The 15,771-nt window shown below is 38.7% G+C and overlaps 2 protein-coding genes across 6 annotated transcripts in view; both read left to right on the top strand.

Annotated features, from left to right (window-relative positions):
• The window catches only part of RIPK2 (receptor interacting serine/threonine kinase 2), a 34,500-nt gene extending 32,572 nt beyond the window's left edge, over window positions 1-1,928 (top strand). The window contains exons 10-11 of the mRNA XM_058175521.1: window positions 133-285; window positions 1,582-1,928. Coding sequence (XP_058031504.1) covers window positions 133-285; window positions 1,582-1,922 — 494 coding nt within the window. The 3' untranslated portion in view covers window positions 1,923-1,928. The remainder of the gene's footprint in view (window positions 1-132; window positions 286-1,581) is intronic.
• A 6,595-nt stretch (window positions 1,929-8,523) lies between these two features.
• The window catches only part of LOC131195562 (Y+L amino acid transporter 2-like), a 28,795-nt gene continuing 21,547 nt past the window's right edge, over window positions 8,524-15,771 (top strand). Inside the window, exons 1-2 of one of the 5 annotated variants that reach the window (XM_058177582.1) lie at window positions 8,524-12,256; window positions 14,964-15,164. The gene's annotated coding sequence lies outside the window, so the exon portion shown is untranslated. Of the gene's footprint in view, window positions 12,257-14,960; window positions 15,211-15,771 lie in introns of all 5 variants that reach the window. The other 4 variants (XM_058177584.1, XM_058177579.1, XM_058177580.1 and 1 more) reach the window with 4 other exon arrangements.

Raw genomic sequence — 15,771 nt, 5'->3', positions numbered from 1 at the left:
GTTGCAGTGTGGCTGGGATGGTAGGTAAATTGTAGGTAAATGACAGAGTAGTTCTGGGTTTATTTCATGCTTTGTTTTTATTTTCTACTCTTTTTTAAATTAAATTAATAAGATACTTTCCTTTTGTGACAGTTAAGGATGAACCACACTCCCTGATCAGTTATGTTCTACACTCCCAGAGTACTCAGTCTTGCGTATCTCAACAAAGTTCTTCATCTAACACAGATAGTTCTAATTCATCAAATTCCATGCCAGGCTTGCTACAGATAGCACGAGCCAATCCAGGTATGCAGCTGAGAGTTTTGAATCCTACTCATGATCAATTTGTTTTGTTATGTAACTGGATCAGATCTCTAGAAATAACAACACATTTTTCACCAATGTGCATGCATTATTCTCTTTTACATATTTGTGAGAGTTATTTGATGGGGGCATTTATAAAAAGAAATAATTTTTTTCCCCTAGTAGCAATGTACAGACCGTCTATCACAAAGATTGATCTTCAGAGAGAGATATACTGTAACTATTAATCATTTTATGGTTTCAGCTCATACACATTTAAGAATGTAGAAGAAAATGGAAAGTATATAGAAGGTGGAACTTTTGAACAGAAGCTACATGTCACTGCAGAATTTGTGATTGTTTTAAACAATGAGGATTATACCCAAAGGTGCTTTTTCAGGAGGCAACTGAACTTTCTGGTTTTTCTCTGAAGTCATTTCACTTCTCATCTAAGAAGCTTCTTCAACTCTTGAAAAAGCACCTTTGGGACAACCCTGACCTGGATGACTGAAAATCTCCATAAACATTTAGCTATGCCCTTCGGAAGTATAGGATTATACTATACTTATTATAATTAACGTTCTGATATATTGATTTACAACATTAAATAACATTTAAAATGTGTTCCTTAAAATGATATTTAGAACAAAATAAGTATAATAAAAATGAAGTGAACGTCTAAAAGAAATTTAACCCATTAGGACCCACTTCTGTAAGCTATGTTATACAAAACATTTGAAGGTACATGTACAGAAGATAGTTGTTTCTGGAACATATAGACATATTTCTGCCAGGATTGTCTCTTTCATGTTGGAGAGAACCACAAATTGGAACACAGTGACTTTTGAAACACAGTATCTGCTTAATAACTCTGAATAACAGTTTCCAAATGCTTTAGGTGACCCTAATATTCAGGTAAAACAACAAGATAGAAATATTAGTCTAATGTTTGGGGTTTCTAGACTGCAACAATGTATGTGATCTGCCTTACCATCTTTCACCTGCCCATCATCTTTATCTAACAAAAGCGATGGCTGTGTGTCCAGATATGACAAAAAAATAGATTACACAATTAAGGATCTGCTGAAGAAAGAGCTAGTATATAGGAAATAATTAGAGAATATAGCTTTTATTTTAATAAAGGTGAAAGGACATAGTTTTTTTGAAGTACGATGCTAAAAAATTAGGAAAATATGCTGTGTTCTCTTTAAGTTGGTTTGTGTAGTTTGATGTTATTTTTATTTTAGGACTGAGTCAGATTTTTTTGTTGTTGTTCGTTTCTTTCCTTCTCTATATTAGGCTTTATATTGAGGACTGTGCAATCACAAGATTTCGGTGTAGCTCGTAATTGGATCCAAACTAAAAGAGAGGATATTGTCCATCAGATGACCGACACTTGCATTAACCAGTGTTTAGATGCCCTTCTCGCCAAGGATTTAATCATGAAAGAGGATTATGAACTCGTTAACACCAAACTTACAAGGACCTCAAGAGTCAGGCAACTGCTTGATACTACTGACAGTCAAGGAGAAGATGTCGCTAGAATCATCGTGCAAAAACTGAAAGATAACAGACAGATGGGACTTCAGCCTTACCCAGATATACCTCCTGTATCCAGGAGCACTTCTTTGCATCTATAAATGTCAGGACTTGCAATCTAGATTTCTATTTCTGAAGTACCTCTTTATGTTTCTGCTGCATGGCTCCATACTGAGGATCTTAGTTTGCTGGCTGAGGGGGAGAGCATCTGGCAAATGGAAGTATTACACAATGTTCTTGCCCTTTTTAAAAATAACAACACACTTGGACTTTCCTCACTGAATAAATTTGTGTTTATTTTGATGACATCACTTCCCTTCGGCTTCCTGGTTGACTAACTGTACTCTGGACTCGTTGCTCCTGTGAGTGCCCCCTGGTGGATCCGGAGGAAATTACAAGGATACCGTGCCTGCCTGAGGATTTTGTATTTTTTTTTCCTTAATGGCAAAAGGTCAGAGACCAACTGCTGGAGAGATGGAGAGAATTTTGGAAAAGTTATCTAATATGGACAAGAAATTGGATGAAATAAGAGCAGAAATTGTGACTATCCAAAAGGATTTAAAGGATACTCAACAAGTTTCAGCAGAAAACAAGCAGAAAGTGGAAGGTTTGGAGGGTGAGATGCGGGCAGTGCAGAAAAGAGAGGAGACGACAGGCAATGCTGTGCTTGGACTACAGATGGATAAAATGTCTTATTTCCTTAGGTTTCAAAATTTGGAAGAAGTGGACCAAGAAGACTTGAGAGATGTTGTGACTAAATTGTTGGGAGAATTTCTTGGGAGAGGTGTTGATTTCATGAATTGGGATGTGGATCGAGTTTATAGAGTTAATTCGCAATATGCACGCACGCATGCAGTTCCCAGAGAGGTTCATGTCAAATTTGTGAGAAGAGAGACGAGAGATGAAATTCTTAGAAAACATAGGAGTGGGGCACTGATTTACAGGGGCAGGAGATAGCCATTCTGAGGCAGATTCCCAGACAGGTACGTGAAAAAAGAAAGAAATATTATTTTTTGTCAAGCAAATTGTACCAGAAGGGAGTGGGCTTCAGATGGCTGATGCCAGAGGGATTGATGATTTTCCGGGAGGGCATTACGAAAAAAATCAGTACAATTGCGGAGGCTTCGGCCTATGTGGAGGAACACAAAGCCTTCCTGGAATCAGATGACCCAGGAATTGAAGAAGGGGAGGTTATAGATCATGGGGCTGAGCGGCTGCCGCTGTTGCGGCCCTGGAGTTGGGTCAGGCTGAACCCAGAGTTCTGAGATCCAAAACTAGGAAGTGATAAAGATATTTGGGATTGTGTTGGTTTTCCTTATTCTCTTTTGTACGATATTCTGTTTATTCTTGACTCTTCTTTATTACGTATTTAAAATTTGCAAACTTAGCTACTTCGTGTCACCTGCTTGCCTTATGGCTGTTGTATGTGTTAAAAAATTTGAGTAAAATTCTTATTTTAGATAAGAAAAATGAAAATTTACCATACCTGATATGTATTTGTATAAACCTTTTTTGACTAATAAAAACTTTTTGAATAAAAAAAAAAAAAATAAATTTGTGTTTTGTGGAATTACTAAAAAGAAAATATAAATTATACAAAAAGAATATAAAATACAAAAACAGGTAACTCAAAAGGGCTTCCTGTCTTTTGAAGCATTCTGTCAATTAAATCTGTCTTTAAATAGGGAAGGATTACTGGGTTAGTGAATTAGTAGAAATGTATAAAACACTCCCCTTTATAAAATATTTTATATGAATAGGAACCACTTCTACATGAATTTGCTTGTCTTTTAACCATAGCAAAATATACATGCCCCATTTGGCTATGTCGAACATTGACCAGATCTAATGAGACAAATCCCAGGTGAATTTTGGAATGCATTCACTACCGTTTTACAGCTTTGTAAAATGGGGAAACAAACCCAGTGGTCTCTAAGTTCTTATTGAAAGGAATTTGTTGTCTGTTCATGATCTTTAAAAAACATCTCAATCCCAGATTTGCCTGGCCCAAGGCATAAGAACATATATATAAATGGATATAATGGATATAAATGCAAATTAAAAAAAAGAACATTAATTCCCCCAAAGAGCAGAACCTTGTGCAAATGAATTATGCTGGGATTTAGAAAAAATCTATATGGTTTTTATAGAGGCCCCATTGATTATAGTTCAAATTGTTCATGAATACTTTGCTAAAATGAAAAGTAATCCGTGTTCAGTGTACCTTGATTCAAAAGTAGGTGTGGCAAGGTGGATATAACAGCCACTTCTGCTTCAAGAAGAAACACTTTAAAGCAGGGGTAGTCAACCTTTTTATACCTACCACCTTTATACCTGCCACTTTTGTATCTTTGTTAGTAGTAAAATTTTCTAACCGCCCACCGGTTCGGGGGGAGATGCGGGAGCTATTCTGGGACGAGGCTCTTTTGTTTGCAGTCGCACTATAGCGCCATTTAGTTTCACTTATGTAACGTGAACTAAACTTATGCGCGGTTGATACAAATAGTATATTTTCAGAAATATAAATTGTCATGGGGAATTTTATGAAAACCTAATGAAAATGTTTTTAAAAAATACTATGAAAATTTTTTAAAAAGTCAAATTAAAAAAAAGGAAAGTGCTTCACTATTGGACAAAACTGCTGCCGCCCACCATGAAAGCTGGAACGTCCACTAGTGGGCGGTAAGGACCAGGTTGACTACCACTGCTTTAAAGACAGTGAGGAACTGAAGACAAGTGTGAACGAGGTTTTACCTCACAATGCCTCCTCTTCATAAAATGAAATTGTATTCCATACTCTAATTCTGTTTAGGTATGAGAGGGTAGGACAATGGCATTTTCTAAAAAGAGGAAAGGATTCTTCAAGTAGTCCACCTATGTGATAAATGGCACAAGGATAGATTATAGTATAAAATATGTATGAATCATATAAAACCAGTCTGGTGTAGTGGTTTAGATGTCGAGTTAGAAAACAGGAGAGTGGCTATCTAGTTGTAGTTCTGTCGGGCAAGGAGCCAACTGGGCGACCTTGAGTCAGTTACCTCTCACAGCCTTGGGAAAGAGACAGTGGCAATCCACTTTGGAATTCTTGCCAATAAAACTACAGGAATCTGTCGAGGCAGTGCCCAGGAATTAAGTCTGACTCAAAGGGACCCCAAAAAAATCCTGATTTACTATCTATCATTATTTATATGAACAAATGCCTTTGAAGCTCTTCTCTTATCCAGTTAAACCATCAAGGATTCTGCTGAATATAGTTTGGTGGAATAGAGGTGCTATGGCAGAAGAGAGACCACATAATGTTCTTTAGTAACCAAATAAGGTTTTTGTTTTTTTTTAATTTATAGAATCTTAATTCGCATGTGGCTGGTAGGATTCAAACACAATTCGGTATACAAATGCAAATTGTGGCTGAACTAAATGATTCCAACTCCATAATTCTGTTTCTATATATCTAGAAGGTCCTTGGTTCAAATATTGCTACAGTTACAGATTATTAAACAGTATTAGGAAGCCAAAAATCTCTCAATTTCATCTGATTGATTGATTGATTGATTGATTGATTATGTGCCATCAAGTCAGTATTGAATTTTGGTGACTATATTGGTAATTTTTTTTTCAAACTTTCCCCAACTTGGTCCTTTAGGTTTTCCAATGGTATACTTATCTCTACTGTAATTGAGTCCATCCACCTTACTGCTGGTTCTCTTTTTTTTTTCCTTCCACCTTTCCCTGCTTCAGGAGCCTTCTCTAGAGAGTTAGGTCTTAGTAAAGATAGGATAATTTTAGCCAGGTCATTTGTGCCTTAAGCAAAAATTCGGGGCTGTTTTGTTTAATGATTCTCCCCTCCACTACCCTGCCTTGGCTGTCCATTGTATTCTTAGGAGTCTTCAAATAACAGTTCAAAAACATAAGTCAGTACTTTGTTTCTCCAAAGTTCATCCCTTATTATCTACAAAATGGGAGACAATCCTGATCCACTTAACAAGAATGTTGTAAGAATCCTTGAGAATGCATACAGGATATAATTCATAAATGCATTGGTGTACAACTTGAGGCTGTAGGTTTTCATATACTCCACTAAAGTCTTAAGATGCAGCACCCAGTATCCCTTCAAAATTAATTAATATATATGGACTGATAACCAGTATTTAATTTAATTTTATTATATTAAAAAAAAAATTTCTAACTTCTGACAAACTTTCATGTACAGCCTTAAGTTTACCCTTAACAAATGTTGACTTGATGCATTATATTTGTACCTTATTTGAGATCTCACATTTAACGTTCAGCTAATGCCTGCTTGCTGCTTTTGAAGATAAGACTTTGTCACCTAACTCTGTTACACCCTTAGTTTAACTAATCTATTCATTTCCCCCTGAGTTGGGAAAAGCTCTTTAATTGTTTGGGTGTGGTTGCTCAAGGCACTGCTATTTAATGGAGCCTGGTATTTTCTGCATGTCAACCACATGCTGGATTACTGAGATATTTTTCCTTTGAATACTGTTATCATCTAGATAAAGTGGACCACAGTTATTTCTGGTGCTTTCTTTACCAATCACTTTCCCCTATTATTCACAGAGTAGATGAGCTGTCATTGGCAAATGTGAGTAGAGTATGTTATTTGCCAGCCAATGAAACCCAAGGACCTGCCCTCTGAAAAACATTGAGAGGATCTGATCCAATAAGTCATTACTACCAATGGAGCTCCCTAGTTTCATATAACAGGATGGAAACTAATCAAGGAAAGAACCAACCTTGACCTAACACTCCTGACAGTATGAACAATTAATCAGTGGAACAACTTGTCTCCAGAAGTTATGAGTGCACCAACATTGGAGGTTTTTAAGAAGAGTTTGGACAACCATTTTTCTGAAATGGCATAGGGTTTCCTGTGGACTAGAAGACCTCCAAAAGTCCCTTCCAACTCTGTTATAAACAGAACAGTTATAAACATTTCATCAAATTCCTCGAAACAAGGGTGTATCAAACCAAGCTGAAGAACACCCCAAATTTTTCAGGCAGGCAGGCCTACCGATATGAACTTTAACACTAATATTTTGTTACAGATTCAAAGCACAGAGAGGAGTCAAATAAGGTAATGGTAATAGATGTAATGTCAGTGTCAAACACTTTGTGTTAAGTGCCAAGAAGACGTCAGATACAAACATATTAACAGTTTGACATATTCGTGGCTTGTCAAAGTTTATAGTTTTAAAAATAATAGCCACTGATGCGTTCTAGCTATTGGCCTATTTTGGAAGAAAGAAGCCAGCAATTATTTCTGAAATATATTTTTAGCTTAGTTTAGGAGAGTAGAATAATCTTTACAAGCAGAGGACCAGGCAACTAGAGGTAATTCTTGACTTACAACAGTTCATTTAGTGACCATTCAAAGTTACGATGCTGAAAAAAGGGACTTATGACCGTTTTTCACAGTTACAACCTTTGTAGCATTCCCCATGATCATGTGATCAAAATTCAGATGCTTGACATGGCAGCTGGTTCATATTTATGACCTTTACAGTGTCCCAGGGTCATGTGATCCCCTTTTGGGATCTTTTGAAAAGCAAAGTCAGCGGGGAAGCCAAATTCACTTCACAACCAGGTTACTAACTTATCAACTGCAATGATTCACTTAACAAATGTAGCAAGTAAAGTCGTAAAATGGGGCAAAAACTCATTTAACAATGTAACATTTGTTAAATTTAACAAACTTAACAATAGAAATTTTGGGCTCAATTGTGGTCATAAATCAAGGATTACTTATAATGCACTAAACCAGGGGTCTCCAACCTTGGCAACTTTAAGACTTGTGGACTTCAACTCCCAGAGTTCAAGTCCACAAGTCTTAAAGTTGCCAAGGTTGGAGACCCCTGCACTAAACAGAACAGTCTTGATGGTTTGGAAGCTTTATTGTCCATGACATGTCATAAGGGAATGTCATCCTCTGGTTGGGTAAAGAGTATAACGAGAAAATTACAAGCTAGGACTGAACCTGTTTGAAGCAGAGAATTATAACCGTTTAATGGGATCAGAAAGATTGAGCTTTGAAACCTGCATCTGTATCAGTTTCAAAAAATTTTACTACCAGTTCTGTGGGTGTGGCTTGGTGGGGGGTAGCATAGCTTGGTGGGGAGTCGCATAGCTTGGTGGGCGTGGCTTGGTAGGCATGGCATGGGAAGGTTACTGCAAAATCCCCATTTCCTCCCGATCAGCTGGGACTCGGGAGGCAGAGAATAGATGGAGGCGGAGCCAGTCAGAATTTTTACTACCGGTTCTCCAAACTACTCAAAATTTCTGCTACCGGTTCCTCAAAACTGGTCAGAACCTGCTGAAACCCACCTCTGACCTATATGGCCTTTATCAAAGAAAGAATGAGATTATACTTTGAACCACCAGTCAGAGTTATGCAGTTCTCTGGCTTGTTACTCTTGTTGCATGACTTCCATAGCTGAAGTGTTCCAGAAGGAGAAAGTCTTAATCTGGACTGAAACAACTGGGAAGGGGGGCAGAAACAACCCAGAGCAAATAGCCAAAACCAAACACTGCCTTTGGAATTTTGGTTCCAGTATTTTGATCCGGCATATCACTTCTTTTCTTATTTTAATTTCTATCCACATTAAAATGGGATAAGAAAAGAAAGCATGTCTATGCTACGTTCACCCCGCTTGCTTTTGTACTTTTGTGCTTTTGTGCTTTTGTACTTTTGATTACTCAGAAGCATTGTACGTGTGACTGTATGCACATATGGATGCACATTATAGGATGCACTATACCAGAGGTGGGCTTCATATACAACTGGTTTGCCCAGCACCGGAAATGTGAGCGTGTGCACGCTCATGCACACTTCTCTCATGCACCAGTTGTGGGCTTCAATTTTGGCCGCTACCTGTTTGCTCATGGGCGCACGCATGCTTGCGGTGCATGCGATGCTTCTGCGCATACGCAGAAGCTTCTGTGCATGCACAGAGATGTCCGAGTGGGTGGCCGGAGCTTGCCGCCGCTACCTGTTTGCCCGATTTGGGGTGAACCGTTAGCAACCCACCGTCACACATGCACCATCTGTGCATGCGTGCGGCATCACAAAACACAATTCCTCATGCATGCCATCTGCACATGCGTGCAACATCAAACCACATGGCAATTCGCTCACGTGCATCGTCTGCACATGCGTGCAGCGTCAAAAACACAGCCATATAGGACAGAATTGCGCCCAGGTGGGTGGGCAGAGGTCACCCTACTGGTTTGCCGAACCTGTCCGAACTGGCTGAATACCACCTCTGCACTATACTGTAATTCAGCAAGATTTAGAACAGGGGTCTCCAAACTTTTGGACCTCGGGGACCACTAAATTCATAATTTGAAATCCCACGGACCACTAATATAATCTGCCTAATGACCGGCTGGATGGGTGTGGCCAACTCGATGTCTAACTTGATGTCACTCACGTTGAGGGTGCCTTGCCAGCTTCTACTCGCCCTTCCCCTCCCAGCCACTCCTCGCCTGCCCGCACGGGCTCCTTAGGGCCTCAACAGGAAGCAGTTGTTGGAGCTAAGCAGCCACCATAAGAGAGTTGGCAAAACAGCTGGCTCAGTTCAAATTGGATCTGGCCAAGAAGGAGGCTCAGCAGAAGCACCTCACTGAGGATTATGAGCATAGGCTTTCCAAGCAGAGGGAAGACCTGCAGGAGTGCAAGGCCAGGTAATGGCACCTGGAGGCTCAACGAGCTGAGATGGTCAGCCAGTTCCAGGGCATGATGCAGTCTCACTGGAACAAGGCCCTCGGCTCTTCGCCACCAGCGGCGCTTCCCTCTAGCCTTCGCCCAAAGCCCCGCACCAGGAGGCTAAAACAGACCCCAAGTCGGAATTTCTGGCCCCCTCTGATCCACACAAAAAGACCCCAAAGTGGGAGACTCTCTGCAGCAATACAAATGTTCATCGCATATATCCCAGGAGTTATAATTTGAGGACTCCTAATTTAGTGCAATATAAAAAATGCAAATAATTTTTCTGTGGACCACCAACATTTTCTCGTGGACCACCAGTGATCCATGGACCACCCATTGGTGACCACTGATTTAGAGGACTAGCAGTCTGACATCTGCAGATTTTTGTGATCTAAACGGAAAGTAGAGGTTTTGTTTCTCAGGGAAAGTCACTCTTTCTCCCTTTGCCCTACTCTAAAATGAAGAGGGGGAGCATCAAGATTTCTGCAGCATGGAAAATTGGGAGAACTGGGGTGTGGATAGTAAAGTGTTTGTGCACAGCTCAACTTAATCCTGCATTCACCAGGATCTGAGGGGTTTTGTCCTCTTAAGTTGGTGGGCATGAGGCCATCCTACTTTCAGACAAAAAAGTTCTGCAAATTCTAGGATACGTTATTGAATAATAGAATTGAAAGAATCTTGGAAATCATTATCCTGCAGAAAAAGAAGCAACGCCTAATAATCATCTGGCTTTTCAGTCCCTCTTTCTTATTTATTGCTATCTTAAAATAGCACAACCATTACAGAAGGAATAGAATTTCTCAGAACTGGAAATAGCTTCGCAGTAGTAAGCCCTCTCGAATTATAATTTTGCAATTGGGGGCAAGACAAACAAAAAAACAAAAAACTCACCAGTTTGTTTTTCATGGATATAAATATTTTGTCATGACTTGTAATTTCCTGACAGAATTTTTTGTAGCCAAGCAACCTGAATATTTAGTATAAAAAGCTGGACTGTAGAGATCTCAATTATGTAAGCATTGCATAAACCTAGGAAATTCCATGTTTCAATGTTATTCAGAATTCACCTCTCTGATTAGTATATCATAGAATTATGTGATTGGAAGGGACCTTGGAGATCTTCTAGTCCATCCCCCGTCCCTGAGCAGGAATCCTCAGACCATTCAAACGGGATTGCTTGAAACCTTCTGTGCTTCTAGGAAGTTATGTTCCACTGTTTAATAGCTCTCAAAAAAAAGAAAAAGATTCTTCCTTATTTCAAGCTTAGATATACCTCTTTAAAATGTCCACCTGTAGATATACTCTCTTCCTATGACGGCTGTATCACTATTGGAAGATGGCTATCATGTCTGCTCCTAGCCTTCTCATCTTTAGGCTAAGCATGCCTAGTTCTTTTGCAATTCAACTTACAACCACAATAACAACTGAAAAATTCATAGTTAAGTGGTGCAGTTGTTAAATGAGACATCAAGTGATCACAGCTTGTGACTTTCCTTGCCGGCTTCCCCACTGACTTTGTTTGTTTGAAGCTGGCTGGGAAGATTGCAAATGGCAGTCATGTGAATCCAGAATACTGCAACCATCATAAATATGAGCTGCTTATCCAGCACCCAGATTGGGATCATGTCGCTGTGGGGATGTTGTGATAGCTGCAAATGCAAGGACCAACATAAGTCATTTCCCCCCCAGGGCTGTCATAACCCCAAACAGTTGCTAAATGAATGGTCATAAGTTGAGGACCAGCGATCACTTCTTCATAAGACTTAGAGTTCAAGTTGCTCACTACCTTTGACACTGTTCTCTGTACTTTTCCCATTTCTTCAGCATCCTTTTTAAATTGTAGGAATCCTGGCGGTGCAGTGATTAGAATGTAGTATTGCAGGCTAACTCTGCTCACAGTCTGCAGTTTGATCCTGATGGGCTTGAGGTTGACTCAGCTTCCATCCTTCTGAGGTTGGGAAAATGAGGACCCAGATTGTTGGTGTCAATATGCTGACATTGCAAACTACTCAGAGAGTGCTGTAAAAGTACTATGGACCAGTATATAAGTCTAAGTGCTATTGCTATTGCTATTTCCTACCATGTACCTCTGCATCTGTGTTTTGGCTGGGTTTTTCTACCTAGAACATAATTTTATATTTCTTGTCATTCAGCTGTGCATATTGTTGAATAGAGGCCAATATTCAAGTCTATGAAAAGCGTTTTGAACCTTGAACCTTTGTGGGAAACAGAAACACCAAAATGTTTTATATCCAAATATTTACTCTTCAAATGCATTCTTCTAGGGCTAGCTGCTATTAAAAATCCCAAGCAATTAGGGTATGTGGAAGGAGCGGAAAGGGAGGGAGAAGAACTGGAGAAAGCAAGAGCTAGGAATTTAACTAGCAGATGCTGAGAATAAAAACAAGGCAGGGCCTGACTGACTTAGGTCATATCCCCATGGCTACTCTGCTTCCAGTTGCTCTTTGACTTTAGGGACACAAATGCATTCCTTGACTGGCTGGTTTGTTTTGACTGCCTCACAGTTTTCCAGCATTCATTAACTTCTTAAACTGCAGCTCACAAGACGCTCCATAGGGACTGTTTTTCTACTCAGCTTCTTTGGCTGTTGTGTACTTTGCTTCATTTCAGCCTCTGGATGCCAACCAGCACGCTCTAAATAAGGGACTATATGACTGTGAGGAACATCTAGTCAGTGGATGTGCGGTAAGCCTTTTCTTTACATCTTTACATGTTGGGATTGTTTTGAATTAATTTGAAAGCATCTTCAAATAACATCTAAAGGGTGATCTCTACACACACCTGGGGACATTGGGATGAAGCTAGGAAGAATTAATTCCATGAGAAATGAAGACAGGTGATCAATATTTGAGTATCAGCAAAACTAATATTAATCAGTAGGGGAGGGGAAATAACCAGTAAGTACAATCAAACTCCTTGTTATGAGGATGGAGTTATGGAATGGGATGAAGGAAACCTGGGCAAATAATCTTTGATGTGAAATGCTTCAGTGGCATTATGAATTCATGTTCATAATACATGAATTATGTACAGGTTCATGTGCTAGTCATTCTGATTAGCCACCTCAGTGCTTTGTCAGCTACTCTCCAGCTGCTCAAATAAATAGTCCTGGAAAATGGTGCCAAGGGACTAAATGGAAAGGGTTATGGCCCACAATGGCCTAAATTTGCCAATGGTGCTGGGCAGATCCCAGTCATTGACCATATAATCAACCATATAATTGACAAAACATCCCACATAATATCGACAGCCAAAAGAAGAAGGAATCAGCTAAAATGGATCAGCTAAGTTAAATATAAGTTGCTTCAATTGTTAACTGAAGCTGAAATAGAATCATTTTAAGGACATAGTGGGGCACCTTTGCACCATAGATAGGAGCATGGGATGATAACCCTTAACAATTCTACAAAAATGCTGTTTCAGACCTGGCTGTATAAATGGAACACAAACATAACATCCAAGGAATCACACTAACCAACAATGCAGTATTAATAGATCTAAATACCTTCATTACCCAAACTACGTAACATCATCAATGCTAGTCAGAACTTTTTCTGTCTGATACTCTAAAATTCAACTTTCATTTCCATAGAGTATTACATGGAAAACCATTACCTGCACAATTCTAAAATCAGAGCATCTAGATATTTTTTCCAAGGCTTTATTTCTGTTTTATCAAAAGCTAGTCTGCGATATATTTCTTGACTACTGGGTTTTACTGTTGATTGTCAATCCTAAAAAGTAAAAAGCTATTCACCACTTCAGTACCTTAACTGTCAATTCTAAGGTGGCTGTTTTATCTGTTGATATTAAAAAGAATTAACATTCCACTATATTCTGTGTTCGTTTGGAATAAACCGCACATTTGTGTCCAGTTAGGGTAAACATATTTAAGAAAGATTCAAAGAAAGACAATGAAGATCATGAATCTAGGAACATAAGTTTTACAAGGAGCAATGCAGAAATTAGATGTTTAGCCCTGAGAAAAGAGGCAGGATATGATATCATTTTTGAAATATCTAAACAAAGAAGATTAATAGTTGGTCTTTATAACAGAGTGCAAGACAGAGTTAATAGCCTCTTATAAAAAAAAAATCCTAAAAATAAGTACAGTTGAACAGAGTAGTAAAATCAAATACTGGGTACGTAACAGTTTTCAACAGTTTTCATAACAGCTATAATATATAGAGATCATAAATCAGATGTCTATCACAGTATCAAGCTGTAAAGCTGCCAGAAAACTGTTGAATCTACCTTACGATGAACTTTTATTTTTCTCTTTGGATTCAGAAAGTTAGACATTCAGGTAGACTCTTTGAAGTGTATGAAGATTGCTTTAGACAGGTACACTTCCCTAAAATTAGCACAGAAATGAAGAAGGCAAATAGAACCTTTACTCATTGCCAATTCCACTTCTATTTTAAATGGGTTTATCTATGTAAATACAGAGACACAGCTGACAAAAAATAGCCATTCTTTGAGTTAATAATGCTGTAAATTACAACTTTGTGGATTCCCACTGAAATCAACAGATATTCCAATCAGAATGTTATACATTCTTTGTAATATCTTCCCCTGTGATCCCTGACTCATGATATCATGAGATTGGTTTACTGCTGATCTTTTCTTCTGGCTTGGCTGATTTTGACTCTGAATTAGTGACTCATGATTGAATTCCTTTCTGCTCATACTTCCATCTAGCCTTAGTTCTACTCCTTGCTCATAAAACAAGTTGGTTTATGTTTACACCTTAACATTTATTTTCAAACCTGGGTAAATTAGCCAAAATTGGATAAAAGTGATTTTTCTTTGGGTAATGATACATGAACCCATCAGCCAATCACAACAGGGTTATTTAAATAAGGGCTTTCTGATAAGTGGTTAAAAGGACTTTCTGATAAGTAGTTTAGGGGTATGAAGGAAAAGGTTTAGGAAGCACTGTTGTATAAAATATTTAAAATCACCCATTTTACACTGAAATCAAAGGAACAACTAAAAATCCTATGAATGTGGAGCCAATCCCTGATCACATAAAGCAACGTCTCTCTTAAAATGAGCTCACGTCCTGTTGAATTCTTTTATTTTTTAGCAAGTACAGTACATCTGTGAGATATTCTGAACACAACAGGAGTCTGGTAGCTCCATTTCAGTACCTTTTCACGAGCCTTATGACTTTTAATGAAATTTAATAGTCTGAAAAGGGGCTACCAGACTCCTTTTGTTGTGTTCTACATTCCTAGGATTCTTTTTTGGCTACCATAGACTGACACAGTTCTCCTGCAATATCTACAGCACACTAAAGCTTGGCTGTAACATCAACAGTTGTGGCTCATTAGTACACTTGAGCTGTTTAATGGAAGAGAGTTTATTTTATTGGTTGTTGTTGCAGCAGCGGCTCATTGTGGATTTCCTGCTCAAATAGCAGCACAGAGAAGGGGGAAGAGAAAGAGCGAAGAGGCTATTCATATTCATATCAGTTTCCACTCTGCATCAGGCAGCTGTTTGCTCTGTTGCTTACTTAGAGTGAGATCACCATTCCGTTTCTGAAGTTACAGCAGCTTTCCCTCTAAAGTAAGGAAGATATCGTTCATGGGTGAGCCTCCTTATTACTCCTTTTTACCCTTACTGACTAATTTCAGGTAGGAATGACTTTTCCTTTTGATATTTTCAGTCGTTAGAAAGGGGCCATTGAGAGGGTAAAGCAAGGGGAGAGGATCTTGTTGTTGAAATTACACTTAAAAAAATGTTCATTGGGAAATATACTTTCTTAACTAGCCCTTTCCAAATACTTGGGACTACAGCTTCCATCCTACCCCATCAGTATGTGCTGTAGTCCTATGGATCTGGTAAGTGCCAAGTTAGAGAAAGTGAAACAAAGGGACTTTTTCAATATTGTAGATAAGCAGAAACATGGTGTGCGACACTAGGAAATATTAGGACACTGCATATGAAATTGCATCATCCATTCAAAGACTTCTCTTACAGCTTATTTTTCATCAAACTCAATAGCTATATCGTATACTGAGTTCTGCTTCAGATGATTTTCCAGTACTGTATTTGATCTGCATGGCTTAGTGCAGCTATTTTTTCTACCCATTAATTATTCACCAACTATGGTAGTAAAGGCATTTCTCTTATATGATACATTATTTAAGAGTGTTTTATTTCATTTGCATACATAAGCCTCTCACCTAAGTGAA

Source organism: Ahaetulla prasina, chromosome 3, assembly GCF_028640845.1.
Source record: "Ahaetulla prasina isolate Xishuangbanna chromosome 3, ASM2864084v1, whole genome shotgun sequence".
NCBI lineage: Eukaryota > Metazoa > Chordata > Lepidosauria > Squamata > Colubridae > Ahaetulla > Ahaetulla prasina.
Note: the sequence above shows the minus strand (reverse complement) of the source record. Positions and strands in the feature narration are given on the sequence as shown.